The sequence below is a fragment of the Pecten maximus genome, chromosome 6, assembly GCF_902652985.1.
Source record: "Pecten maximus chromosome 6, xPecMax1.1, whole genome shotgun sequence".
Lineage (NCBI taxonomy): Eukaryota > Metazoa > Mollusca > Bivalvia > Pectinida > Pectinidae > Pecten > Pecten maximus.
In genome coordinates, this window is record NC_047020.1 from 4,578,239 (window position 1) to 4,597,905 (window position 19,667).

Consider the following 19,667-nt stretch of genomic DNA (forward strand, 5'->3'; position numbering starts at 1 on the left):
AGTATAACTCCTACATAAAGTCCTTGGCTCTAACATAACTGGTACATAACATCAGTATAACACCTACATATAGTCCTTGGCTCTAACATAACTGGTACACAACATCAGTATAACTCCTACACACAGTCCTTGGCTCTAACATAACTGGTACACAACATCAGTATAACTCCTACATACAGTCCTTGGCCCTAACATAACTGGTACACAACATCAGTATAACTCCTACATACAGTCCTTGGCTCTAACATAACTGGTACACAACATCAGTATGACTCCTACATACAGTCCTTGGCTCTAACATAACTGGTAAACAACATCAGTATAACTCCTACATACAGTCCTTGGCTCTAACATAACTGGTACACAACATCAGTATAACTCCTACATACAGTCCTTGACTCTAACATAACTCCTACATACAGTCCTTGGCTCTAACATAACTGGTACACAACATCAGTATAACTCCTACATACAGTCCTTGGCCCTAACATAACTGGTACACAACATCAGTATAACTCGTACACACAGTCCTTGGCCCTAACATAACTGGTACACAACATCAGTATAACTCCTACATACAGTCCTTGGCCCTAACATAACTGGTACACAACATCAGTATAACTCCTACATACAGTCCTTGACTCTAACATAATTGGTACACAACATCAATATAACTCCTACATACAGTCCTTGGCCCTAACATAACTGGTACACAACATCAGTATAACTCCTACATACAGTCCTTGACTCTAACATAACTGGTACACAACATCAGTATAACTCCTACATACAGCCCTTGGCTCTAACATAACTGGTACATAACATCAGTATAACACCTACATACAGTCCTTGGCTCTAACATAACTGGTACACAACATCAGTATGACTCGTACATACAGTCCTTGGCCCTAACATAACTGGTACACAACATCAGTATAACTCCTACATACAGTCCTTGGCCCTAACATAACTGGTACATAACATCAGTATAACTCCTACATACAGTCCTTGGCTCTAACATAACTGGTACACAACATCAGTATAACTCCTACATACAGTCCTTGGCCCTAACATAACTGGTACATAACATCAGTATAACTCCTACACACAGCCCTTGGCCCTAACATAACTGGTACACAACATCAGTATAACTCCTACATACAGTCCTTTGCTCTAACATAACTGGTACATAACATCAGTATAACTCCTACACAGTCCTTGGCTCTAACATAACTGGTACACAACATCAGTATAACTCCTACATACAGTCCTTGGCTTTAACATAACTGGTACACAACATCAGTATAACTCCTACATACAGTCCTTGGCTCTAACATAACTGGTACACAACATCAGTATGACTCGTACATACAGTCCTTGGCCCTAACATAACTGGTACACAACATCAGTATAACTCCTACATACAGTCCTTGGCCCTAACATAACTGGTACATAACATCAGTATAACTCCTACATACAGTCCTTGGCTCTAACATAACTGGTACACAACATCAGTATAACTCCTACATACAGTCCTTGGCCCTAACATAACTGGTACACAACATCAGTATAACACCTACATACAGTCCTTGGCTCTAACATAACTGGTACACAACATCAGTATGACTCGTACATACAGTCCTTGGCCCTAACATAACTGGTACACAACATCAGTATAACTCCTACATACAGTCCTTGGCCCTAACATAACTGGTACATAACATCAGTATAACTCCTACATACAGTCCTTGGCTCTAACATAACTGGTACACAACATCAGTATAACTCCTACATACAGTCCTTGGCCCTAACATAACTGGTACATAACATCAGTATAACTCCTACACACAGCCCTTGGCCCTAACATAACTGGTACACAACATCAGTATAACTCCTACATACAGTCCTTTGCTCTAACATAACTGGTACATAACATCAGTATAACTCCTACACAGTCCTTGGCTCTAACATAACTGGTACACAACATCAGTATAACTCCTACATACAGCCCTTGGCTTTAACATAACTGGTACACAACATCAGTATAACTCCTACATACAGTCCTTGGCTCTAACATAACTGGTACACAACATCAGTATAACTCCTACACACAGTTCTTGGCCCTAACATAACTGGTAAACAACATCAGTATAACTCGTACACACAGTCCTTGGCCCTAACATAACTGGTACACAACATCAGTATAACTCCTACATACAGTCCTTGGCCCTAACATAACTGGTACACAACATCAGTATAACTCGTACACACAGTCCTTGGCCCTAACATAACTGGTACACAACATCAGTATAACTCCTACATACAGTCCTTGGCCCTAACATAACTGGTACACAACATCTGCATAACTCCTACATACAGTCCTTTGCTCTAACATAACTGGTACATAACATCAGTATAACTCCTACATACACTCCTTGGCCCTAACATAACTGGTACACAACATCAGTATAACTCCTACATACAGTCCTTGGCCCTAACATAACTGGTACACAAAATCAGTATAACTCCTACATACAGTCCTTGGCTCTAACATAACTCCTACATACAGTCCTTGACTCTAACATAACTGGTACACAACATCAGTATAACTCCTACATACAGTCCTTGGCTCTAACATAACTGGTACACAACATCAGTATAACTCCTACATACAGTCCTTGACTCTAACATAACTGGTACACAACATCAGTATAACTCCTACATACAGTCCTTGGCTCTAACATAACTGGTAAACAACATCAGTATAACTCGTACACACAGTCCTTGGCTCTAACATAACTGGTACACAACATCAGTATAACTCCTACATACAGTCCTTGGCTCTAACATAACTCCTACATACAGTCCTTGACTCTAACATAACTGGTACACAACATCAGTATAACTCCTACATACAGTCCTTGACTCTAACATAACTGGTACACAACATCAGTATAACTCCTACACACAGTCCTTGGCTCTAACATAACTGGTACACAACATCAGTATAACTCCTACATATAGTCCTTGGCTCTAACATAACTGGTACACAACATCAGTATAACTCCTACACACAGTCCTTGGCTCTAACATAACTGGTAAACAACATCAGTATAACTCGTACACACAGTCCTTGGCCCTAACATAACTGGTACACAACATCAGTATAACTCCTACACACAGTCCTTGGCTCTAACATAACTGGTACACAACATCAGTATAACTCCTACACACAGTCCTTGGCTCTAACATAACTGGTACATAACATCAGTATAACTCCTACACACAGTCCTTGACTCTAACATAACTCCTACACACAGTCCTTGGCTCTAACATAACTGGTACACAACATCAGTATAACTCCTACATACAGTCCTTGGCTCTAACATAACTGGTACACAACATCAGTATAACTCCTACATACAGTCCTTGGCTCTAACATAACTGGTACATAACATCAGTATAACACCTACATACAGTCCTTGGCTCTAACATAACTGGTACATAACATCAGTATAACTCCTACACAGTCCTTGACTCTAACATAACTGGTACACAACATCAGTATAACTCGTACACACAGTCCTTGGCTCTAACATAACTGGTACACAACATCAGTATAACTCCTACACACAGTCCTTGGCCCTAACATAACTGGTACACAACATCAGTATAACTCCTACACACAGTCCTTGGCTCTAACATAACTGGTACACAACATCAGTATAACTCCTACATACAGTCCTTGGCTCTAACATAACTGGTACACAACATCAGTATAACTCCTACATACAGTCCTTGGCTCTAACATAACTGGTAAACAACATCAGTATAACTCCTACATACAGTCCTTGGCTCTAACATAACTGGTAAACAACATCAGTATAACTCCTACATACAGTCCTTGGCTCTAACATAACTGGTACACAACATCAGTATAACTCCTACATACAGTCCTTGGCTCTAACATAACTGGTAAACAACATCAGTATAACTCCTACATACAGTCCTTGACTCTAACATAACTGGTACATAACATCAGTATAACTCCTACATACAGTCCTTGGCTCTAACATAACTGGTACACAACATCAGTATAACTCCTACACACAGTCCTTGGCTCTAACATAACTGGTACACAACATCAGTATGACTCGTACATACAGTCCTTGGCCCTAACATAACTGGTAAACAACATCAGTATAACTCCTACATACAGTCCTTGGCTCTAACATAACTGGTACACAACATCAGTATAACTCCTACATACAGTCCTTGGCTCTAACATAACTGGTACACAACATCAGTATGACTCCTACATACAGTCCTTGGCCCTAACATAACTGGTACATAACATCAGTATAACTCCTACATACAGTCCTTGGCTCTAACATAACTGGTACATAACATCAGTATAACACCTACATACAGTCCTTGGCTCTAACATAACTGGTACATAACATCAGTATAACACCTACATACAGTCCTTGGCTCTAACATAACTGATACAAAACATCAGTATAACTCCTACACACAGTCCTTGACTCTAACATAACTGGTACACAACATCAGTATAACTCCTACATACAGTCCTTGGCTCTAACATAACTGGTACACAACATCAGTATAACTCCTACATACAGTCCTTGGCTCTAACATAACTGGTACACAACATCAGTATAACTCCTACATACAGTCCTTGGCCCTAACATAACTGGTACACAACATCAGTATAACTCCTACACACAGTCCTTGGCTCTAACATAACTGGTACACAACATCAGTATAACTCCTACATACAGTCCTTGGCCCTAACATAACTGGTACACAACATCAGTATGACTCCTACATACAGTCCTTGGCTCTAACATAACTGGTACACAACATCAGTATAACTCCTACACACAGTCCTTGGCTCTAACATAACTGGTACACAACATCAGTATAACTCCTACATACAGTCCTTGGCCCTAACATAACTGGTACACAACATCAGTATAACTCCTACACACAGTCCTTGGCTCTAACATAACTGGTACACAACATCAGTATAACTCCTACATACAGTCCTTGGCCCTAACATAACTGGTACACAACATCAGTATAACTCCTACATACAGTCCTTGGCCCTAACATAACTGGTACACAACATCAGTATAACTCCTACATACAGTCCTTGGCTCTAACATAACTGGTACACAACATCAGTATAACTCCTACATACAGTCCTTGGCTCTAACATAACTGGTACACAACATCAGTATGACTCCTACATACAGTCCTTGGCGGCTCTAACATAACTGGTACACAACATCAGTATAACTCCTACATACAGTCCTTGGCCCTAACATAACTGGTACACAACATCAGTATGACTCCTACATACAGTCCTTGGCTCTAACATAACTGGTACACAACATCAGTATAACTCGTACACACAGTCCTTGGCCCTAACATAACTGGTACACAACATCAGTATAACTCCTACACACAGTCCTTGGCTCTAAAATAATTGGCTGTTTCATAAATGTTCCTAATCGTCAGAAAATTATTGAATTCAAAAGGGGTTTCTTTTTCTGTTTTTGTATGTAATGGAATTTAAGTAAGGCCAATTGTTGTATTGTCACACCTATATGATTCACGAAAAATGATGATAATCCTCATTGATATTTACTTCCATAAAAGACTATCTCTTGCAAATAACAGAGAACACTTAGTGATGATGATGAACCTACTTACGTGTGAGAAGAGAATAGACATAGCTATAGGAGGACTGTTGTTCCAGGTATAGACAGGTGTATACATTGTATTGGGCGGGCGGACTTCCTCCGAACGGTGTCACTGTCTCCTGTGATCTACAATATAACACAACCTTTTACAAATCATAAATACAACAGTTAGATGCATAATAAGAGTGTAGCTCATGTAATGTTACGAAACCCTCCTGTCGTGCTAAATTATCATCCAATAAAAACGATAAAGTTAATGTCCAATATATATGAAGGTCCTTGTCCCTGATACTATCGTGACGTTATATAAATGACGTCAAAGTTCTGTTTCAGGCGTATTTCTTCTGACTTGTTTGCTCCAAACGGTTAGCTCTGTCAACCTTTTCTATAATTTGTTGTAGGAGAATAACATATTTCTCCAGATATATAATACATTGATATAACACTCGTCATGTACTGTTAAATCAAAACCGAACTGACGGTATAAATTTGGTAGCCTTCTATTACACGAAATACTCTATGTATTATGCCGGTGGTCACTATGTTATAATGATTCGAGCTATAATAATACGCGGAATTTAAACACATTGTCTTACTTTAAGACATAGAACCCCGCATCTATCGCTTCACAATCCATATTAAACAGAGATTGTCCAGACACCTCCGCCTGGGCCGGGAAGTTGGCGATAGTGGATGAGTTGACGGTCCAAGTCCCTCGAGTGTTTGTAAGCCATATGTTCTGAAAGGCAGAAGGGAAGGAGCAGGCGGACTCTGTAATAAAAACAATGGTTTGTTACTTCATGGCGTAGCTCAACAATGGATTGTCATTTCATGTCACTATGAAATACAGAATATTGTGCAAACCAGGACGGGATATAACATAATGGGATTATTATACAACATATGATAACGACATAACATCGGGGGCGAAGAAGTATCACGAAATACAGATTAGCATGGAGACAATTGAATTCATAAGGAGTAGGACCAGGTGGTTCGGTGGAGTAAGCGTATTCTGCTTCGTGGACTTCAACCGCTATACAAATCTATGTCAGGTCCGGGTTAAGTGACATTCTCAAAATGAGAACTAGGATGGCGACAACGAAACTACTTGGCATATCAACAAATGAATCGATCATATCACACAAGTAAACAGAGATGATGAAACGACAGACTTGTGAATATTACCTTAAGAAAACAGAGATACAAAAATGCCTATTTCTTAATCCAAACGTCAGTCATACGACTGCAATCTATCTCCTATTGCTGTAGACATTATCACCAAATTATTTTTCTTAGATTTTTACCTTAAAAAAACAGAAGACAAAGTTTGTGCCGGATTATATGATAAACTTAACAGTACTATTGTATACCGCCGTGTGAATTGTAAACAGATAATGTGTATTCTGTGATTTTATTGCCTTTTAAAGTTTCATTTAACAAATGTTTCACTATTTTGATGATGATGATGATGATGATGATGATGATGATGATGATGATGATGATGATGATGATGATGATGATGGTGGTGGTGGACAATGAACATTTCGTTTTTTAAATATTATATCAGAATTTGTTTCCTATTTTATAGTCGTCATATAATCTATAGATTTTGTTTGATAATCGTTTCTATTTCGAGTAGGAAATTTCACATATGTTTCTAATTACTAAGCCAGTTAATTAGTATTCTCGGTAATTTGGTGGTTTTTATAAACTTTTGTTTGATCAAGCGGTACATTTATTACAGGTAATTAAAAAGCTTCATCGATTGGTAAAAAAAACCCGTACTGGTACAGACCAGATGACGTATGGATATCTAGACAGACGGCTTGTCTCGGGGTGATACTCAGGTACTGTTGATATATTATTCATGAACCGATAATTAAATAAAATGATATGGACGGATATAAAGTAATATACGCTCTCTCAATATGGCCTTGTCTATCTTACCATTGATTCTATAGTACTTATACAAGCTGTGTTGTAGAAAAGCGCTCCTATAGGTAGTGTCAATTGTAGTTACCCGTAGCAGAAATTCAATAATGATTCATACGTTCTTTGTATTCTAAATCTTTCCATAACACAAGACTCCATATTCTATAAAGCGTAATTGCATGCGTTTTATGAATTTAACAATAAGTTTATTGGACTATTTAGAGCAACGAAAACAAAATTTATTGGGAACGAAATTAGAAAATCGGTATATCACAATCGTGACTGGAAAATCGAGAAAATTAACGCATACAAAAGACTTTTGTACTATTCTGGACACGAGAACTTCTCAATGCCTTTATTAGTGTTTAATAGTCACTGTTTGTCGTATTGACATTTACATCTAATGCATATTGAATCATAGCGATAACAGTGGTTTAGAGTCCTAAAGAGTTTGTATGACAGGACGAGTGTGTACCTGTAGTACTAATGTATGGTGTAGTTTTGAGTGACATTGACAGAGTGAATACAGAATGACTACGGAATGGCGACTGTTAGGATGACCGACTCGGAATGGCGGATATTAGAGGTCAATACTAATTACATAACATGTTATCTTTGGTTCCAATACGACAATTGTTAGCGTCTGCATCATCCATCTATTCACTCATTAGCAGGCAATTGAGAATGTATTTGACAAAAAAAAAAAAACGCCTTACAACTGAATTACAAGCACCTGCTAATATCAACACCGATTACATGACTGTTGTTAGTTCTGTTAACGTATTACAATTAATGATTAGGACAATCAATAACTTTGTATGCGGTGATATAACAAAAGTTTCAGCATTTAAATAAACCGTAATTCACGCTCAAAACTGAGAAAACGAGGGTAAAATATAAACATTTAAAGATTTATAAATTTAAACTGAGAACTGCCATGAAGACATAAGTTTAATCAAGATAATGTCATGTCTTCAAAATGCAAACTGCTAACTTACCACAAATGACTATTAATTACAGTATGTGATGCTGATGATTTCGGGTATTATCTTAATACGTTGTGTAGTATGTTAAGTGTAGGTAATATATGTAATAGATAGAAATGTACCATTCATGTGTTTAGTTATATAGATATAGTAAGTACCCAATACTGTAATAGATAGAAATGTACCCTACAGATGTTTAGTAATATAGATATAGTACCTAATACTGTAATAGATAGAAATGTACCATACAGGTGTTTAGTTATATAGATATAGTAAGTACCCAATACTGTAATAGATAGAAATGTACACTACAGATGTTTAGTAATATAGATATAGTAACTACCTAATACTGTAATAGATTGAAATATACCATGCAGATGTAATTTGGTGTGTTGTGTAATTTAATCAATCCGGTAAATTTGGTGTGTTGTGTAATTTTTGAAAATAGGATATCCGCGCACGTGAGTATATTTCTAACCAATGCTAGTACTCATAAACCTTAGGCGTAGCTCGAGGGGTTAAGTAGTTTTCTTTATAATCAAACGGTCTCCTACAAGCCAGTGACATGTATACAAGATCGGGAACAACTAAACAACAAATAAATCAGTGTCTAACTTAATTAATTCGGTACATTTTGCATATTGTGTAATTTTAAAAGGATATCAAGTGCGTTTGTATATTCCTACCACGTTTGAGTATTCGTAAACAATTCACATGGTATGCAATAATAGGTATTGTTTTAAACAAACAGGATCTTACAACACAGCAACAGGTATATACAATAGAAACGTGCAATGTGTATAGACGTACAACATATATGATTGGAAACATTAAATAAACAAAATTAACTATCAAAAAAACATATAAAACACAATGTTTTATACATATACCGTGAAAAACAACAACCTTATTCATCATAGACGACTTCTAGTACAGGATATAGCTTCGATTTATTATTTGAGATATTACTATTACTCGATACTATGGTAAATATACACTTTGGTACTCTGGTTATATGTGAATGACAAAGTTTTAATTCTCTCTACAAGTCGCTTATTGAACAATTATTGTACAAACGTTGAGAAAGTTCACTAAAATATGTACCCAAGGACTGGTTGATGTTAAGAGAGTATGGGGAACTGCTTCTCGTTGATATATTTCCCAAAGCCAAGATCTCGTCGTGTTTAATACTGAACACAATAAGTTTGAATTCTATGAAAATGTAGTATTAAATCTAGACATTGACATATTTCACTCAACCAAGTCGTGTGTAGAACTGAACACAATAAGATTGATTTCTATAAGATAGTAACAAATCATGTCATTGATAGATTGTTTAAACGTTAAAAAGGTAAAATGTGTGTTCAATTTCTAATAGGTAAAGGGCCATGCGGAAAATTTGATTAAAATCATACTGGCAATTTGAATGTATACCAAAACAATATACAATGTTCGTTAAATGTATGATTGACGTAAAAGATATTAATAACATATAACATACCGAACCTACTTTTTCTCTTGGAAGATCGATGTTTAGGATATTTTTTTTCGGGAAATGACAAATAATTTCAACATGCAAGATGCATTGGCCATCTGATAGGAGTACCGGTGTATATTATAAATCTGACACTAAACTACGCCCCGTAACTCTGTAATACAGGCCAATGTATCTCCATTTTATTATTGACCAAGAATGAGTTGTGAAATTCAACATAGGACTGAGAAAGTTGTAAAACGTACATACGAGACAGACCTATGAATAATCGACAAAACAAATAATAGTGTACTGATGTGACCGTGTCACCAACTGTGTTATTTCTTAAGATTGTCACAAATACTGGCAGTCTGGCACTAACTATGTTACCAGCCCATTGTATAGAGGTCTTGTATCAGACGTAGCTAACTTATTTAATATGCAAATGATTTCCTCTCTTATATAATATCTTATCAGGAATTAAATAATAGGTATTTTTATTGATGTGACGTATGCTCCATATTAAAATCATTCCATATCTATGGACAAACTCCGTGTACCTGGTGTCCAGGTGAGTGTAAGTAAACAGGTAAAGAGGTAGAGAAGGTGTAACACCTCTCACTATAGTTTAGCTTATCATGCTCTTTGTAATGGTTACACTATCAAAGTATTTTTGATCATATTTCGTAACAATTTGTGGTGAAAGAGATTTTCATGAAAACGGAAACTGAAAATTATATATTTCATAATTGCTTTGCTATATTGAAGTGAATTTATAAGTTCCATGCAATGCCAGGGTGTCAGAGTTTGACACACAAGGCGCAAGGTGTCATCGTCAGTCTGTATGTAAGGTACCATCGTCAGTCTGTATGTAAGGTATCATCGTCAGTCTGTATGTAAGGTGTCATCGTCAGTCTGTATGTAAGGTATCATCGTCAGTCTGTATGTAAGGTGTCATCGTCAGTCTGTATGTAAGGTATCATCGTCGGTCTGTATGTAAGGTACCATCGTCAGTCTGTATGTAAGGTACCATCGTCAGTCTGTATGTAAGGTACCATCGTCAGTCTGTATGTAAGGTACCATCGTCAGTCTGTATGTAAGGTACCATCGTCAGTCTGTATGTAAGGTACCATCGTCAGTCTGTATGTAAGGTACCATCGTCAGTCTGTATGTAAGGTACCATCGTCAGTCTGTATGTAAGGTACCATCGTCAGTCTGTATGTAAGGTACCATCGTCAGTCTGTATGTAAGGTATCATCGTCAGTCTATATGTAAGGTTTCATCGTCAGTCTGTATGTAATGTATCATCGTCGGTCTGTATGTAATGTATCATCGTCAGTCTGTATGTAAGGTTTCATCGTCAGTCTGTATGTAAGGTGTCATCGTCAGTCTGTATGTAAGGTATCATCGTCAGTCTGTATGTAAGGTATCATCGTCAGTCTGTATGTAAGGTGTCATCGTCGGTCTGTATGTAATGTATCATCGTCGGACTGTATGTAAGGTGTCATCGTCAGTCTGTATGTAAGGTGTCATCGTCAGTCTGTATGTAATGTATCATCGTCGGTCTGTATGTAAGGTGTCATCGTCGGTCTGTATGTAATGTATCATCGTCGGACTGTATGTAAGGTGTCATCGTCAGTCTGTATGTAATGTATCATCGTCGGTCTGTATGTAATGTATCATCGTCGGTCTGTATGTAATGTATCTTCGTCAGTCTGTATGTAAGGGGTCATCGTCAGTCTGTATGTAAGGTATCTTCGTCAGTCTGTATGTAAGGTTTCATCGTCGGTCTGTATGTAAGGTTTCATCGTCGGTCTGTATTAAAGATATCATCGTTAGTCTCATATTAAATTTTCATCGCCAGTCTGGTAGTTTTCTTCTTCATTCGGCGGTTAAGTATCTGCCATAAACGGTTCTCAATTAACCGTTTAGTCGTACCCAATTAAAATTCATTAATAATCGTAGGTTAAAGTCTATATCAAATCATTCATTCATCATTCATTATCAATATAATTTTTTTCATTCGTCAGTATGCTATAATCATAATGTGTTATTCATCAGTCAGTTAAAGCCAGTATCAGATTATTTATTCATCAGTTATTTGTTGTCAATATTATTTTTTACTCATCACAATTCTATAATCAATGTGAAAATAATCAGCATGATTTCTTTTCAGGCATCTATAATCGATGTGAAATTTATGTATAATTCATTGAGAATTGATGGTAAGTATTAAATTTCTTCTTATTTTTTTCATTGGTGTTATCAATTAAAATCCATCGCTGTTTTAAAAGGTTTATGTATCATATGTACTTTAATTTACTCAATTTTCAATTTTTACTTTGTTCAGACATGAAATTTTCCATGTTATTCACAATCACCGTTTAAATACATTAAAGATTCAAATGATTGACCTATTGATTGATTGACAATACCATGCTGTTTTGATTGGAGATGTTTAAACATGCGACCTGTATTCAATGGATACTAGCATAAGGTATCAGTTTGAATCTCAAAGAATGTTAGCTGGTATAACGAATATTCAACACGTGAGAAAGACACTCCTCTCATCTTTGCGTTTTAAAATCAAATATATTTTTTTTTTAAAAAACTTTGCATTTGTTTAGATATAACTAAAATTTACTTCAAGATAGGTACGTTTACCTGAAGTAGAAAATATTATCTTTACTAAACTTCATAAAATATGTAACGGGTTTCAATGAACATTCGTGTTGTTGTTTTTTGTTGTTTTTTTTCTTTCTTATTTCCACGCCATAACTAATCTAAGATGTTAAGACAGTTTTTATCTCAATCGAGACTAATGTCACATTTGTGTTTGTGTTTAAAAGGATTACCTAAGAGTTACTATCACTATCCCGTTTTGCAATTAAAACAGATTAACAGTGTTTTCCCTATGAAGAATTGCCTTTTGGATTACTTGCAGACATCACAAACTTCTGTGCGTTATGTAAGTGCAAACGTGATCATCCCACAACTAAACTCCTTAGCAGAAGAGATGGATTTCATTTATCAACCGGAGATATTTTCAAGAAATCCTGATATATGAACCCCTTGTTTGTGAGGTTGATGTGTAGTTATACTACATGACAGGTAGAGTTTTGATGTCCGTGAGCACTCCCTTTGACCAACAAACTAACTAGGGTTTTCTGTCTTAAAACTTATAGTCTATACTGAGGAATGATTTGTAGTGCATTCAGCTTGACAACAAGGAATGCTCGGAAATCTTTTATAATGTATCAGAGCAATCGTAATATCCTACAAACCTCTCAGATACCATGGTGACCAGTATATACACATGTGACGACGCGAGGTACATTATATGCTTACCCTCGAAGTCAGCCTGTGATTTACAACCCACCTGGTCGTTTACATTATCCACAATATGACCTTTATTTTGAATTTGTCTTGATCCCTGTTGTATTTTTGTACAGATGTTTTGCACCGATTTTTTTTTTCATTCGTATTTTGAACATACGAGTTAAAGTTTTCTGTTGTGTTTGTATAAAGCTGTTAAAGATTATAACGATGCTTTGCTGTTGCTTAATGAATTTAAGAAAGTGTGATGTGTCGCGATTTCAGATATGAAGCTATTAATTAACAAAGGTGGACATCAGATTATAACAAACCATATTAATTAACGAAGGTGGACATCAGATGATAACAAACCATATTAATTAACAAAGGTGGACATCAGATGATAACAAACCCGTATTAATTAACGAAGGTGGACATCAGATGATAACAAACCATATTAATTAACAAAGGTGGACATCAGATGATAACAAACCATATTAATTAACAAAGGTGGACATCAGATGATAACACACCATATTAATTAACAAAGGTGGACATCAGATTATAACAAACCATATTAATTAACGAAGGTGGACATCAGATGATAACAAACCATATTGATTAACAAAGATGGACATTATATGATAACAAACCATATTAATTAACAAAGGTGGACATCAGATTATAACAAACCATATTAATTAACGAAGGTGGACATCAGATGATAACAAACCATATTGATTAACAAAGATGGACATTATATGATAACAAACCATATTAATTAACAAAGATGGACATCAGATGATAACAAACCATATTAATTAACAAAGATGGACATCAGATGATAACAAACCGTATTAATTAACAAAGGTGGACATCAGATGATAACAAACCATATTAATTAACAAAGATGGACATCAGATGATAACAAACCATATTAATTAACAAAGATGGACATCAGATGATAACAAACCATATTAATTAACAAAGATGGACATCAGATGATAACAAACCATATTAATTAACAAAGGTGGACATCAGATGATAACAAACCATATTAATTAACAAAGGTGGACATCAGATGATAACAAACCATATTAATTAACAAAGATGGACATCAGATGATAACAAACCATATTAATTAACAAAGATGGACTTCAGATGATAACAAACCATATTAATTAACAAAGATGGACATCAGACGATAACAAACCATATTAATTAAAAAAGATGGACATCAGATGATAACAAACCATCTTAATTAAAAAAGATGGACATCAGATGATAACAAACCATCTTAATTAACAAAGGTGGACATCAGACGATAACAAACCATATTAATTAACAAAGGTGGACATCAGATGATAACAAACCATATTAATTAACAAAGGTGGACATTATATGATAACAAACCATATTAATTAACAAAGGTGGACATCCGATGATAACACACCATATTAATTAACAAAGATGGACATCAGATGATAACACACCATATTAATTAACAAAGGTGGACATCAGATAATAACAAACCGTATTAATTAACAAAGGTGGACATTATATGACAAAAACCCATATTAATTAACAAAGGTGGACATCAGATGATAACAAACCATATTAATTAACAAAGGTGGACATCAGATGATAACAAACCATATTATTTAACAAAGGTGGACATCAGATGATAACAAACCATATTAATTAACAAAGATGGACATCAGATGATAACAAACCGTATTAATTAACAAAGATGGACATCAGATGATAACAAACCATATTAATTAACAAAGATGGACATCAGATGATAACAAACCATATTAATTAACAAAGGTGGATATCAGATGATAACAAACCATATTAATTAACAAAGGTGGACATCAAATGATAACAAACCATATTAATTAACAAAGGTGGACATCAAATGATAACAAACCATATTAATTAAAAAAGATGGATATCAGATGATAACATACCAAGATTACTTTTTGTTGGTATTGTTTCTCTCTCGAGACACCAATTATAATAAAGATGTGGAACTTTCATTCTGTTTCCTCTAGAATTGGGTCCAATCGTTTTGTTGTACCTGTCCGTAAGTTACAAAGTACTAAGGGAACTTTATCTGAAGGCTTTTAACCAAAGTAAAACCGAAATTTCATTTTTATCAAAAAAAATATCCCTGACATTTTTAGTCTGCTGAATTGAAACGGTGATATTCCGCTAAAAAGGATCATTAATGACAGAATTGCTGGATTTCCCTTCTTTATGTTCCCTGAACACTTATATTTTACAGTACGTCAGTGAACTACCCATTGGGATGGTGATATAAGACACAATCTTCAGGATATTAGGTGGATATTAGGTGGCAGTAGAACATAGAATAGGTTTCGGTATTAAAACAGCGCGGTATATTTGTAAAAAATTTATATGATATATACAGATAACACAATATCACTTTATAATTACACTGCGGATGCCTGACCGAGTATAATTAACTACTACACGGCTGTGTATTGTGGTCATCGTTATGGTAGTAAATGGACTTAAGTGTTTGTTAAATTAACATTAAGATTACCGAAGGCTGATGTTAGATAGTATCGTAGCGACATGAAGACATCCTAGAGCGACTGTAAGTTTCTATAGCTTCTATATCTTACTATTATACAGATATTGTCAAGGTATTTCGTACGGTCGTGTGAATTATTTATCATGTTTATTATAAATATATAACTACTCGTATAACTCGTTTGATGGAGGTATACAATAGTCGATATCAACATCGCCACCATCTCACAAACCCTATCACACATCTCACAAACCCTATCACACATCTCACAAACCCTATCAAACATCTCACAAACCCTATCACACATCTCACAAACCCTATCACACATCTCACAAACCCTATCACACATCTCACAAACCCTATCACACATCTCACAAACCCTATCACACATCTCACAAACCCTTTCCAGCATCTCATAAACCTTATACCAACATCTCACAAACCCTTTCCAGCATCTCATAAACCTTATACCAACATCTCACAAACCCTTTCCAGTATCTCACAAACCCCTTCCAGCATCTCACAAACCCTTTCCAACATCTCACAAACCCTTACCAGCATCTCATAAACCTTATACCAACATCTCACAAACCCTATCACACATCTCACAAACCCTATCACACATCTCACAAACCCTATCACACATCTCACAAACCCTATCACACATCTCACAAACCCTATCACACATCTCACAAACCCCTTCCAGCATCTCACAAACCCCTTCCAGCATCTCACAAACCCCTTCCAACATCTCACAAACCCTTTCCAACATCTCACAAACCCTTACCAGCATCTCATAAACCTTATACCAACATCTCACAAACCCTTTCCAGCATCTCATAAACCTTATACCAACATCTCACAAACCCTTTCCAGTATCTCACAAACCCCTTCCAGCATCTCACAAACCCTTTCCAACATCTCACAAACCCTTTCCAGTATCTCACAAACCCCTTCCAGCATCTCACAAACCCTTTCCAGCATCTCACAAACCTTTTCCAACATCTCACAAACCCTTACCAGCATCTCACAAACTCTATAGCATCATCTCACAAACCCTATAAACAACACCGAAGCAGCGCAATAATACATCAACCTCTCTCATACATACAACCGAGTTCGTGTGTGGTACAAAATTAAAAGCATTTCTTATTGAGGGGTGATACAGAGGTGTACAAAGAGGCGGTTTAAATGACCAATTTAGTAGAGGGCTGGTCTTGAGGGAGGATTTAATTCTTCAACAGCTTAGGTTATGATGTTTCATAACAATGTGTCTGACGGAGGGGTACATTACCTCCACAGATTAGGTTATGACGTTTCATTACAATGTCTCTAAGGGAGGGTAACATTACTTCCACAGATTAGGTTATGACGTTTAATTACAATCTCTATGTGGATTGTATATAGGTTATTGGGACATTTTACTGGATTAGGGTGGGGTTGTGGATTGTACAAGGTGTATAGGGGCGTTTTATTGGGTTTGGAGGGGATTGTTGATTTCATATGTAGGTTATAGAGGGCATTCTATAGGATTAGGTAGGGATTGTATATAGGTTATAGGGGGTGTTTTATAGGATAGAGAGGTATTGTATGTTGGTTACAGGGGGTGTTTTATAGGGTAGGGAGGGATTGTATATTGGTTACAGGGGGTGTTTTATAGGGTAGAGAGGTATTGTATATTGGTTATAGGGGGTGTTTTATAGGGTAGTGAGGGATTGTATATTGGTTACAGGGGGTGTTTTATAGGGTAGTGAGGGATTGTATATAGGTTACAGGGGGTGTTTTATAGGGTAGTGAGAGATTGTATATAGGTTACAGGGGGTGTTTTATAGGGTAGAGAGGGATTGTATTAAGGTTACAGGGGTGTTTTATAGGGTAGTGAGGGATTGTATATAGGTTACAGGGGGTGTTTTATGGGATAGAGAGGGATTGTATATAGGTTACAGGGGGTGTTTTATACGGTAGTGAGGGATTGTATATTGGTTACAGGGGGTGTTTTATAGGGTAGGATGGGATTGTATATAGGTTACAGGGGGTGTTTTATAGGGTAGTGAGGGATTGTATATAGGTTACAGGGGGTGTTTTATAGGGTAGTGAGGGATTGTATATAGGTTACAGGGGGTGTTTTATAGGGTAGTGAGGGATTGTATATAGGTTACAGGGAGTATTTTATAGGGTAGTGAGAGATTGTATATAGTTAATAATGTACACTTTTTATGTTGATACGTGAAGGATAATGTTCGTAGCGTATAATGTACGTGTAAGGGAAGTAACGGTATAAAGGAGGATTTATTAAAGGTTTGCAGAAAAGACAAAATATTACAGCAACTTTCAATACAAATTAAGAGCTAGATACAGTAGAGATAAAATAAATTAATATGTTTCCTCGGCCTTTTAGTTCTTGTTAGACCTGTCGGTGATGCTTAGAGCCTAAACTGTTTTACGTTTTTTATGGACCCTTGTGCTTTGGGAATACATTGGGATGGGGTAGTGACCTGTATGCAAAGAAAGTTCTCTGATATATGTCATACTTTGGAACATTGGTGTGTTCGGGAAGAGATTATATGACAATAAATTATAGCTGCTACGTTAATAAGTATATGGAAGAAAGACCAATATGAGCTGGTAGGGGTTGTATATCTACGATAGGTAATTACGTAAGGGACATTTTAACGGAGTAAAGCAATGGGGTTAGAGGGACGGAAACGGGTAATGCATGCTGATTTGTTACATGTATTGTGGACAAAGGTATGTCGGGAGGGGATGTTGTGATGTGTGGGACACCGCTTTGCCCGAGATAAACTTGCTTACATTGCACAGGGATTTAACATTGACTTCATAACACTAGATCTCATCACATTTGCATTTAAATCGATATTTGAATTGATTTCATTTTACGCCAGCCAGTCATTTGTTTTGTTTTAAAACGTATTTAAATGTTACTCCATTTAACTTACAGATTATAAGTCAATGCGAACGTGTGCCTTCATTGCGCGCGCGCGGGGTCCGTCACCATAAAACAATAAAATAATGTTGAATATATATTAGAAAGACGTTTGAACATTAGCACGTGCAATCTACACAATACACATCACACATACCCTGAACAATGCTGCCGAAAGCTTTTATCTTCATGATAATAATAAAGAGTCGTTAACGTATTATCGGTAAAATAATCTATAGTTCTTTTAGCTTTTAATTGATTTAAATGTAATCTAATCTATCGGAACGATTTTTTTTTCAACTTGAAAAATAACTCACCTGATAAACAAGCAGCCTGTATAAGGATAACAATTCCAAGGAAAGTGATCATATTTCATACAGAAGATTTAAATCCCTGTCTTCGAATCCATGACAACTGCCTGCCTGAAATGCACGTGTAGAACACATCCAATCCTCAATAAGGAGTCGCTCTCATGCTGACGACGATGAGCTATTTACCCAGTCATTAAGTCGATAGACACTTTACCTCTCTAAAGAGGTTGATGTTTTGGAATGAATTGCCACCGTTAAAATAGTTCTTTTGTACACGTCCACAATCAAAGAGAAAAAATCGACATTTTCGAAATACGGGTATCGCAGGTCCAGTCGTGCCGGTGACAGAGGGTCGTGTATATATGTATACACTCTGTGTTACATACATAGGCCGCGTAAAGTCTGTCACT

The 19,667-nt window shown here is 36.3% G+C and overlaps 1 protein-coding gene across 1 annotated transcript in view; it reads right to left on the reverse strand.

Annotated features, from left to right (window-relative positions):
* LOC117329959 overlaps nucleotides 1–19,667 on the reverse strand; it is a 45,302-nt gene extending 25,635 nt beyond the window's left edge. The window contains exons 1-3 of the mRNA XM_033888191.1: nucleotides 19,264–19,667; nucleotides 6,326–6,500; nucleotides 5,740–5,855 (exon numbers count right to left, since the gene is read on the reverse strand). Coding sequence (XP_033744082.1) covers nucleotides 5,740–5,855; nucleotides 6,326–6,500; nucleotides 19,264–19,315 — 343 coding nt within the window. The 5' untranslated portion in view covers nucleotides 19,316–19,667. The remainder of the gene's footprint in view (nucleotides 1–5,739; nucleotides 5,856–6,325; nucleotides 6,501–19,263) is intronic.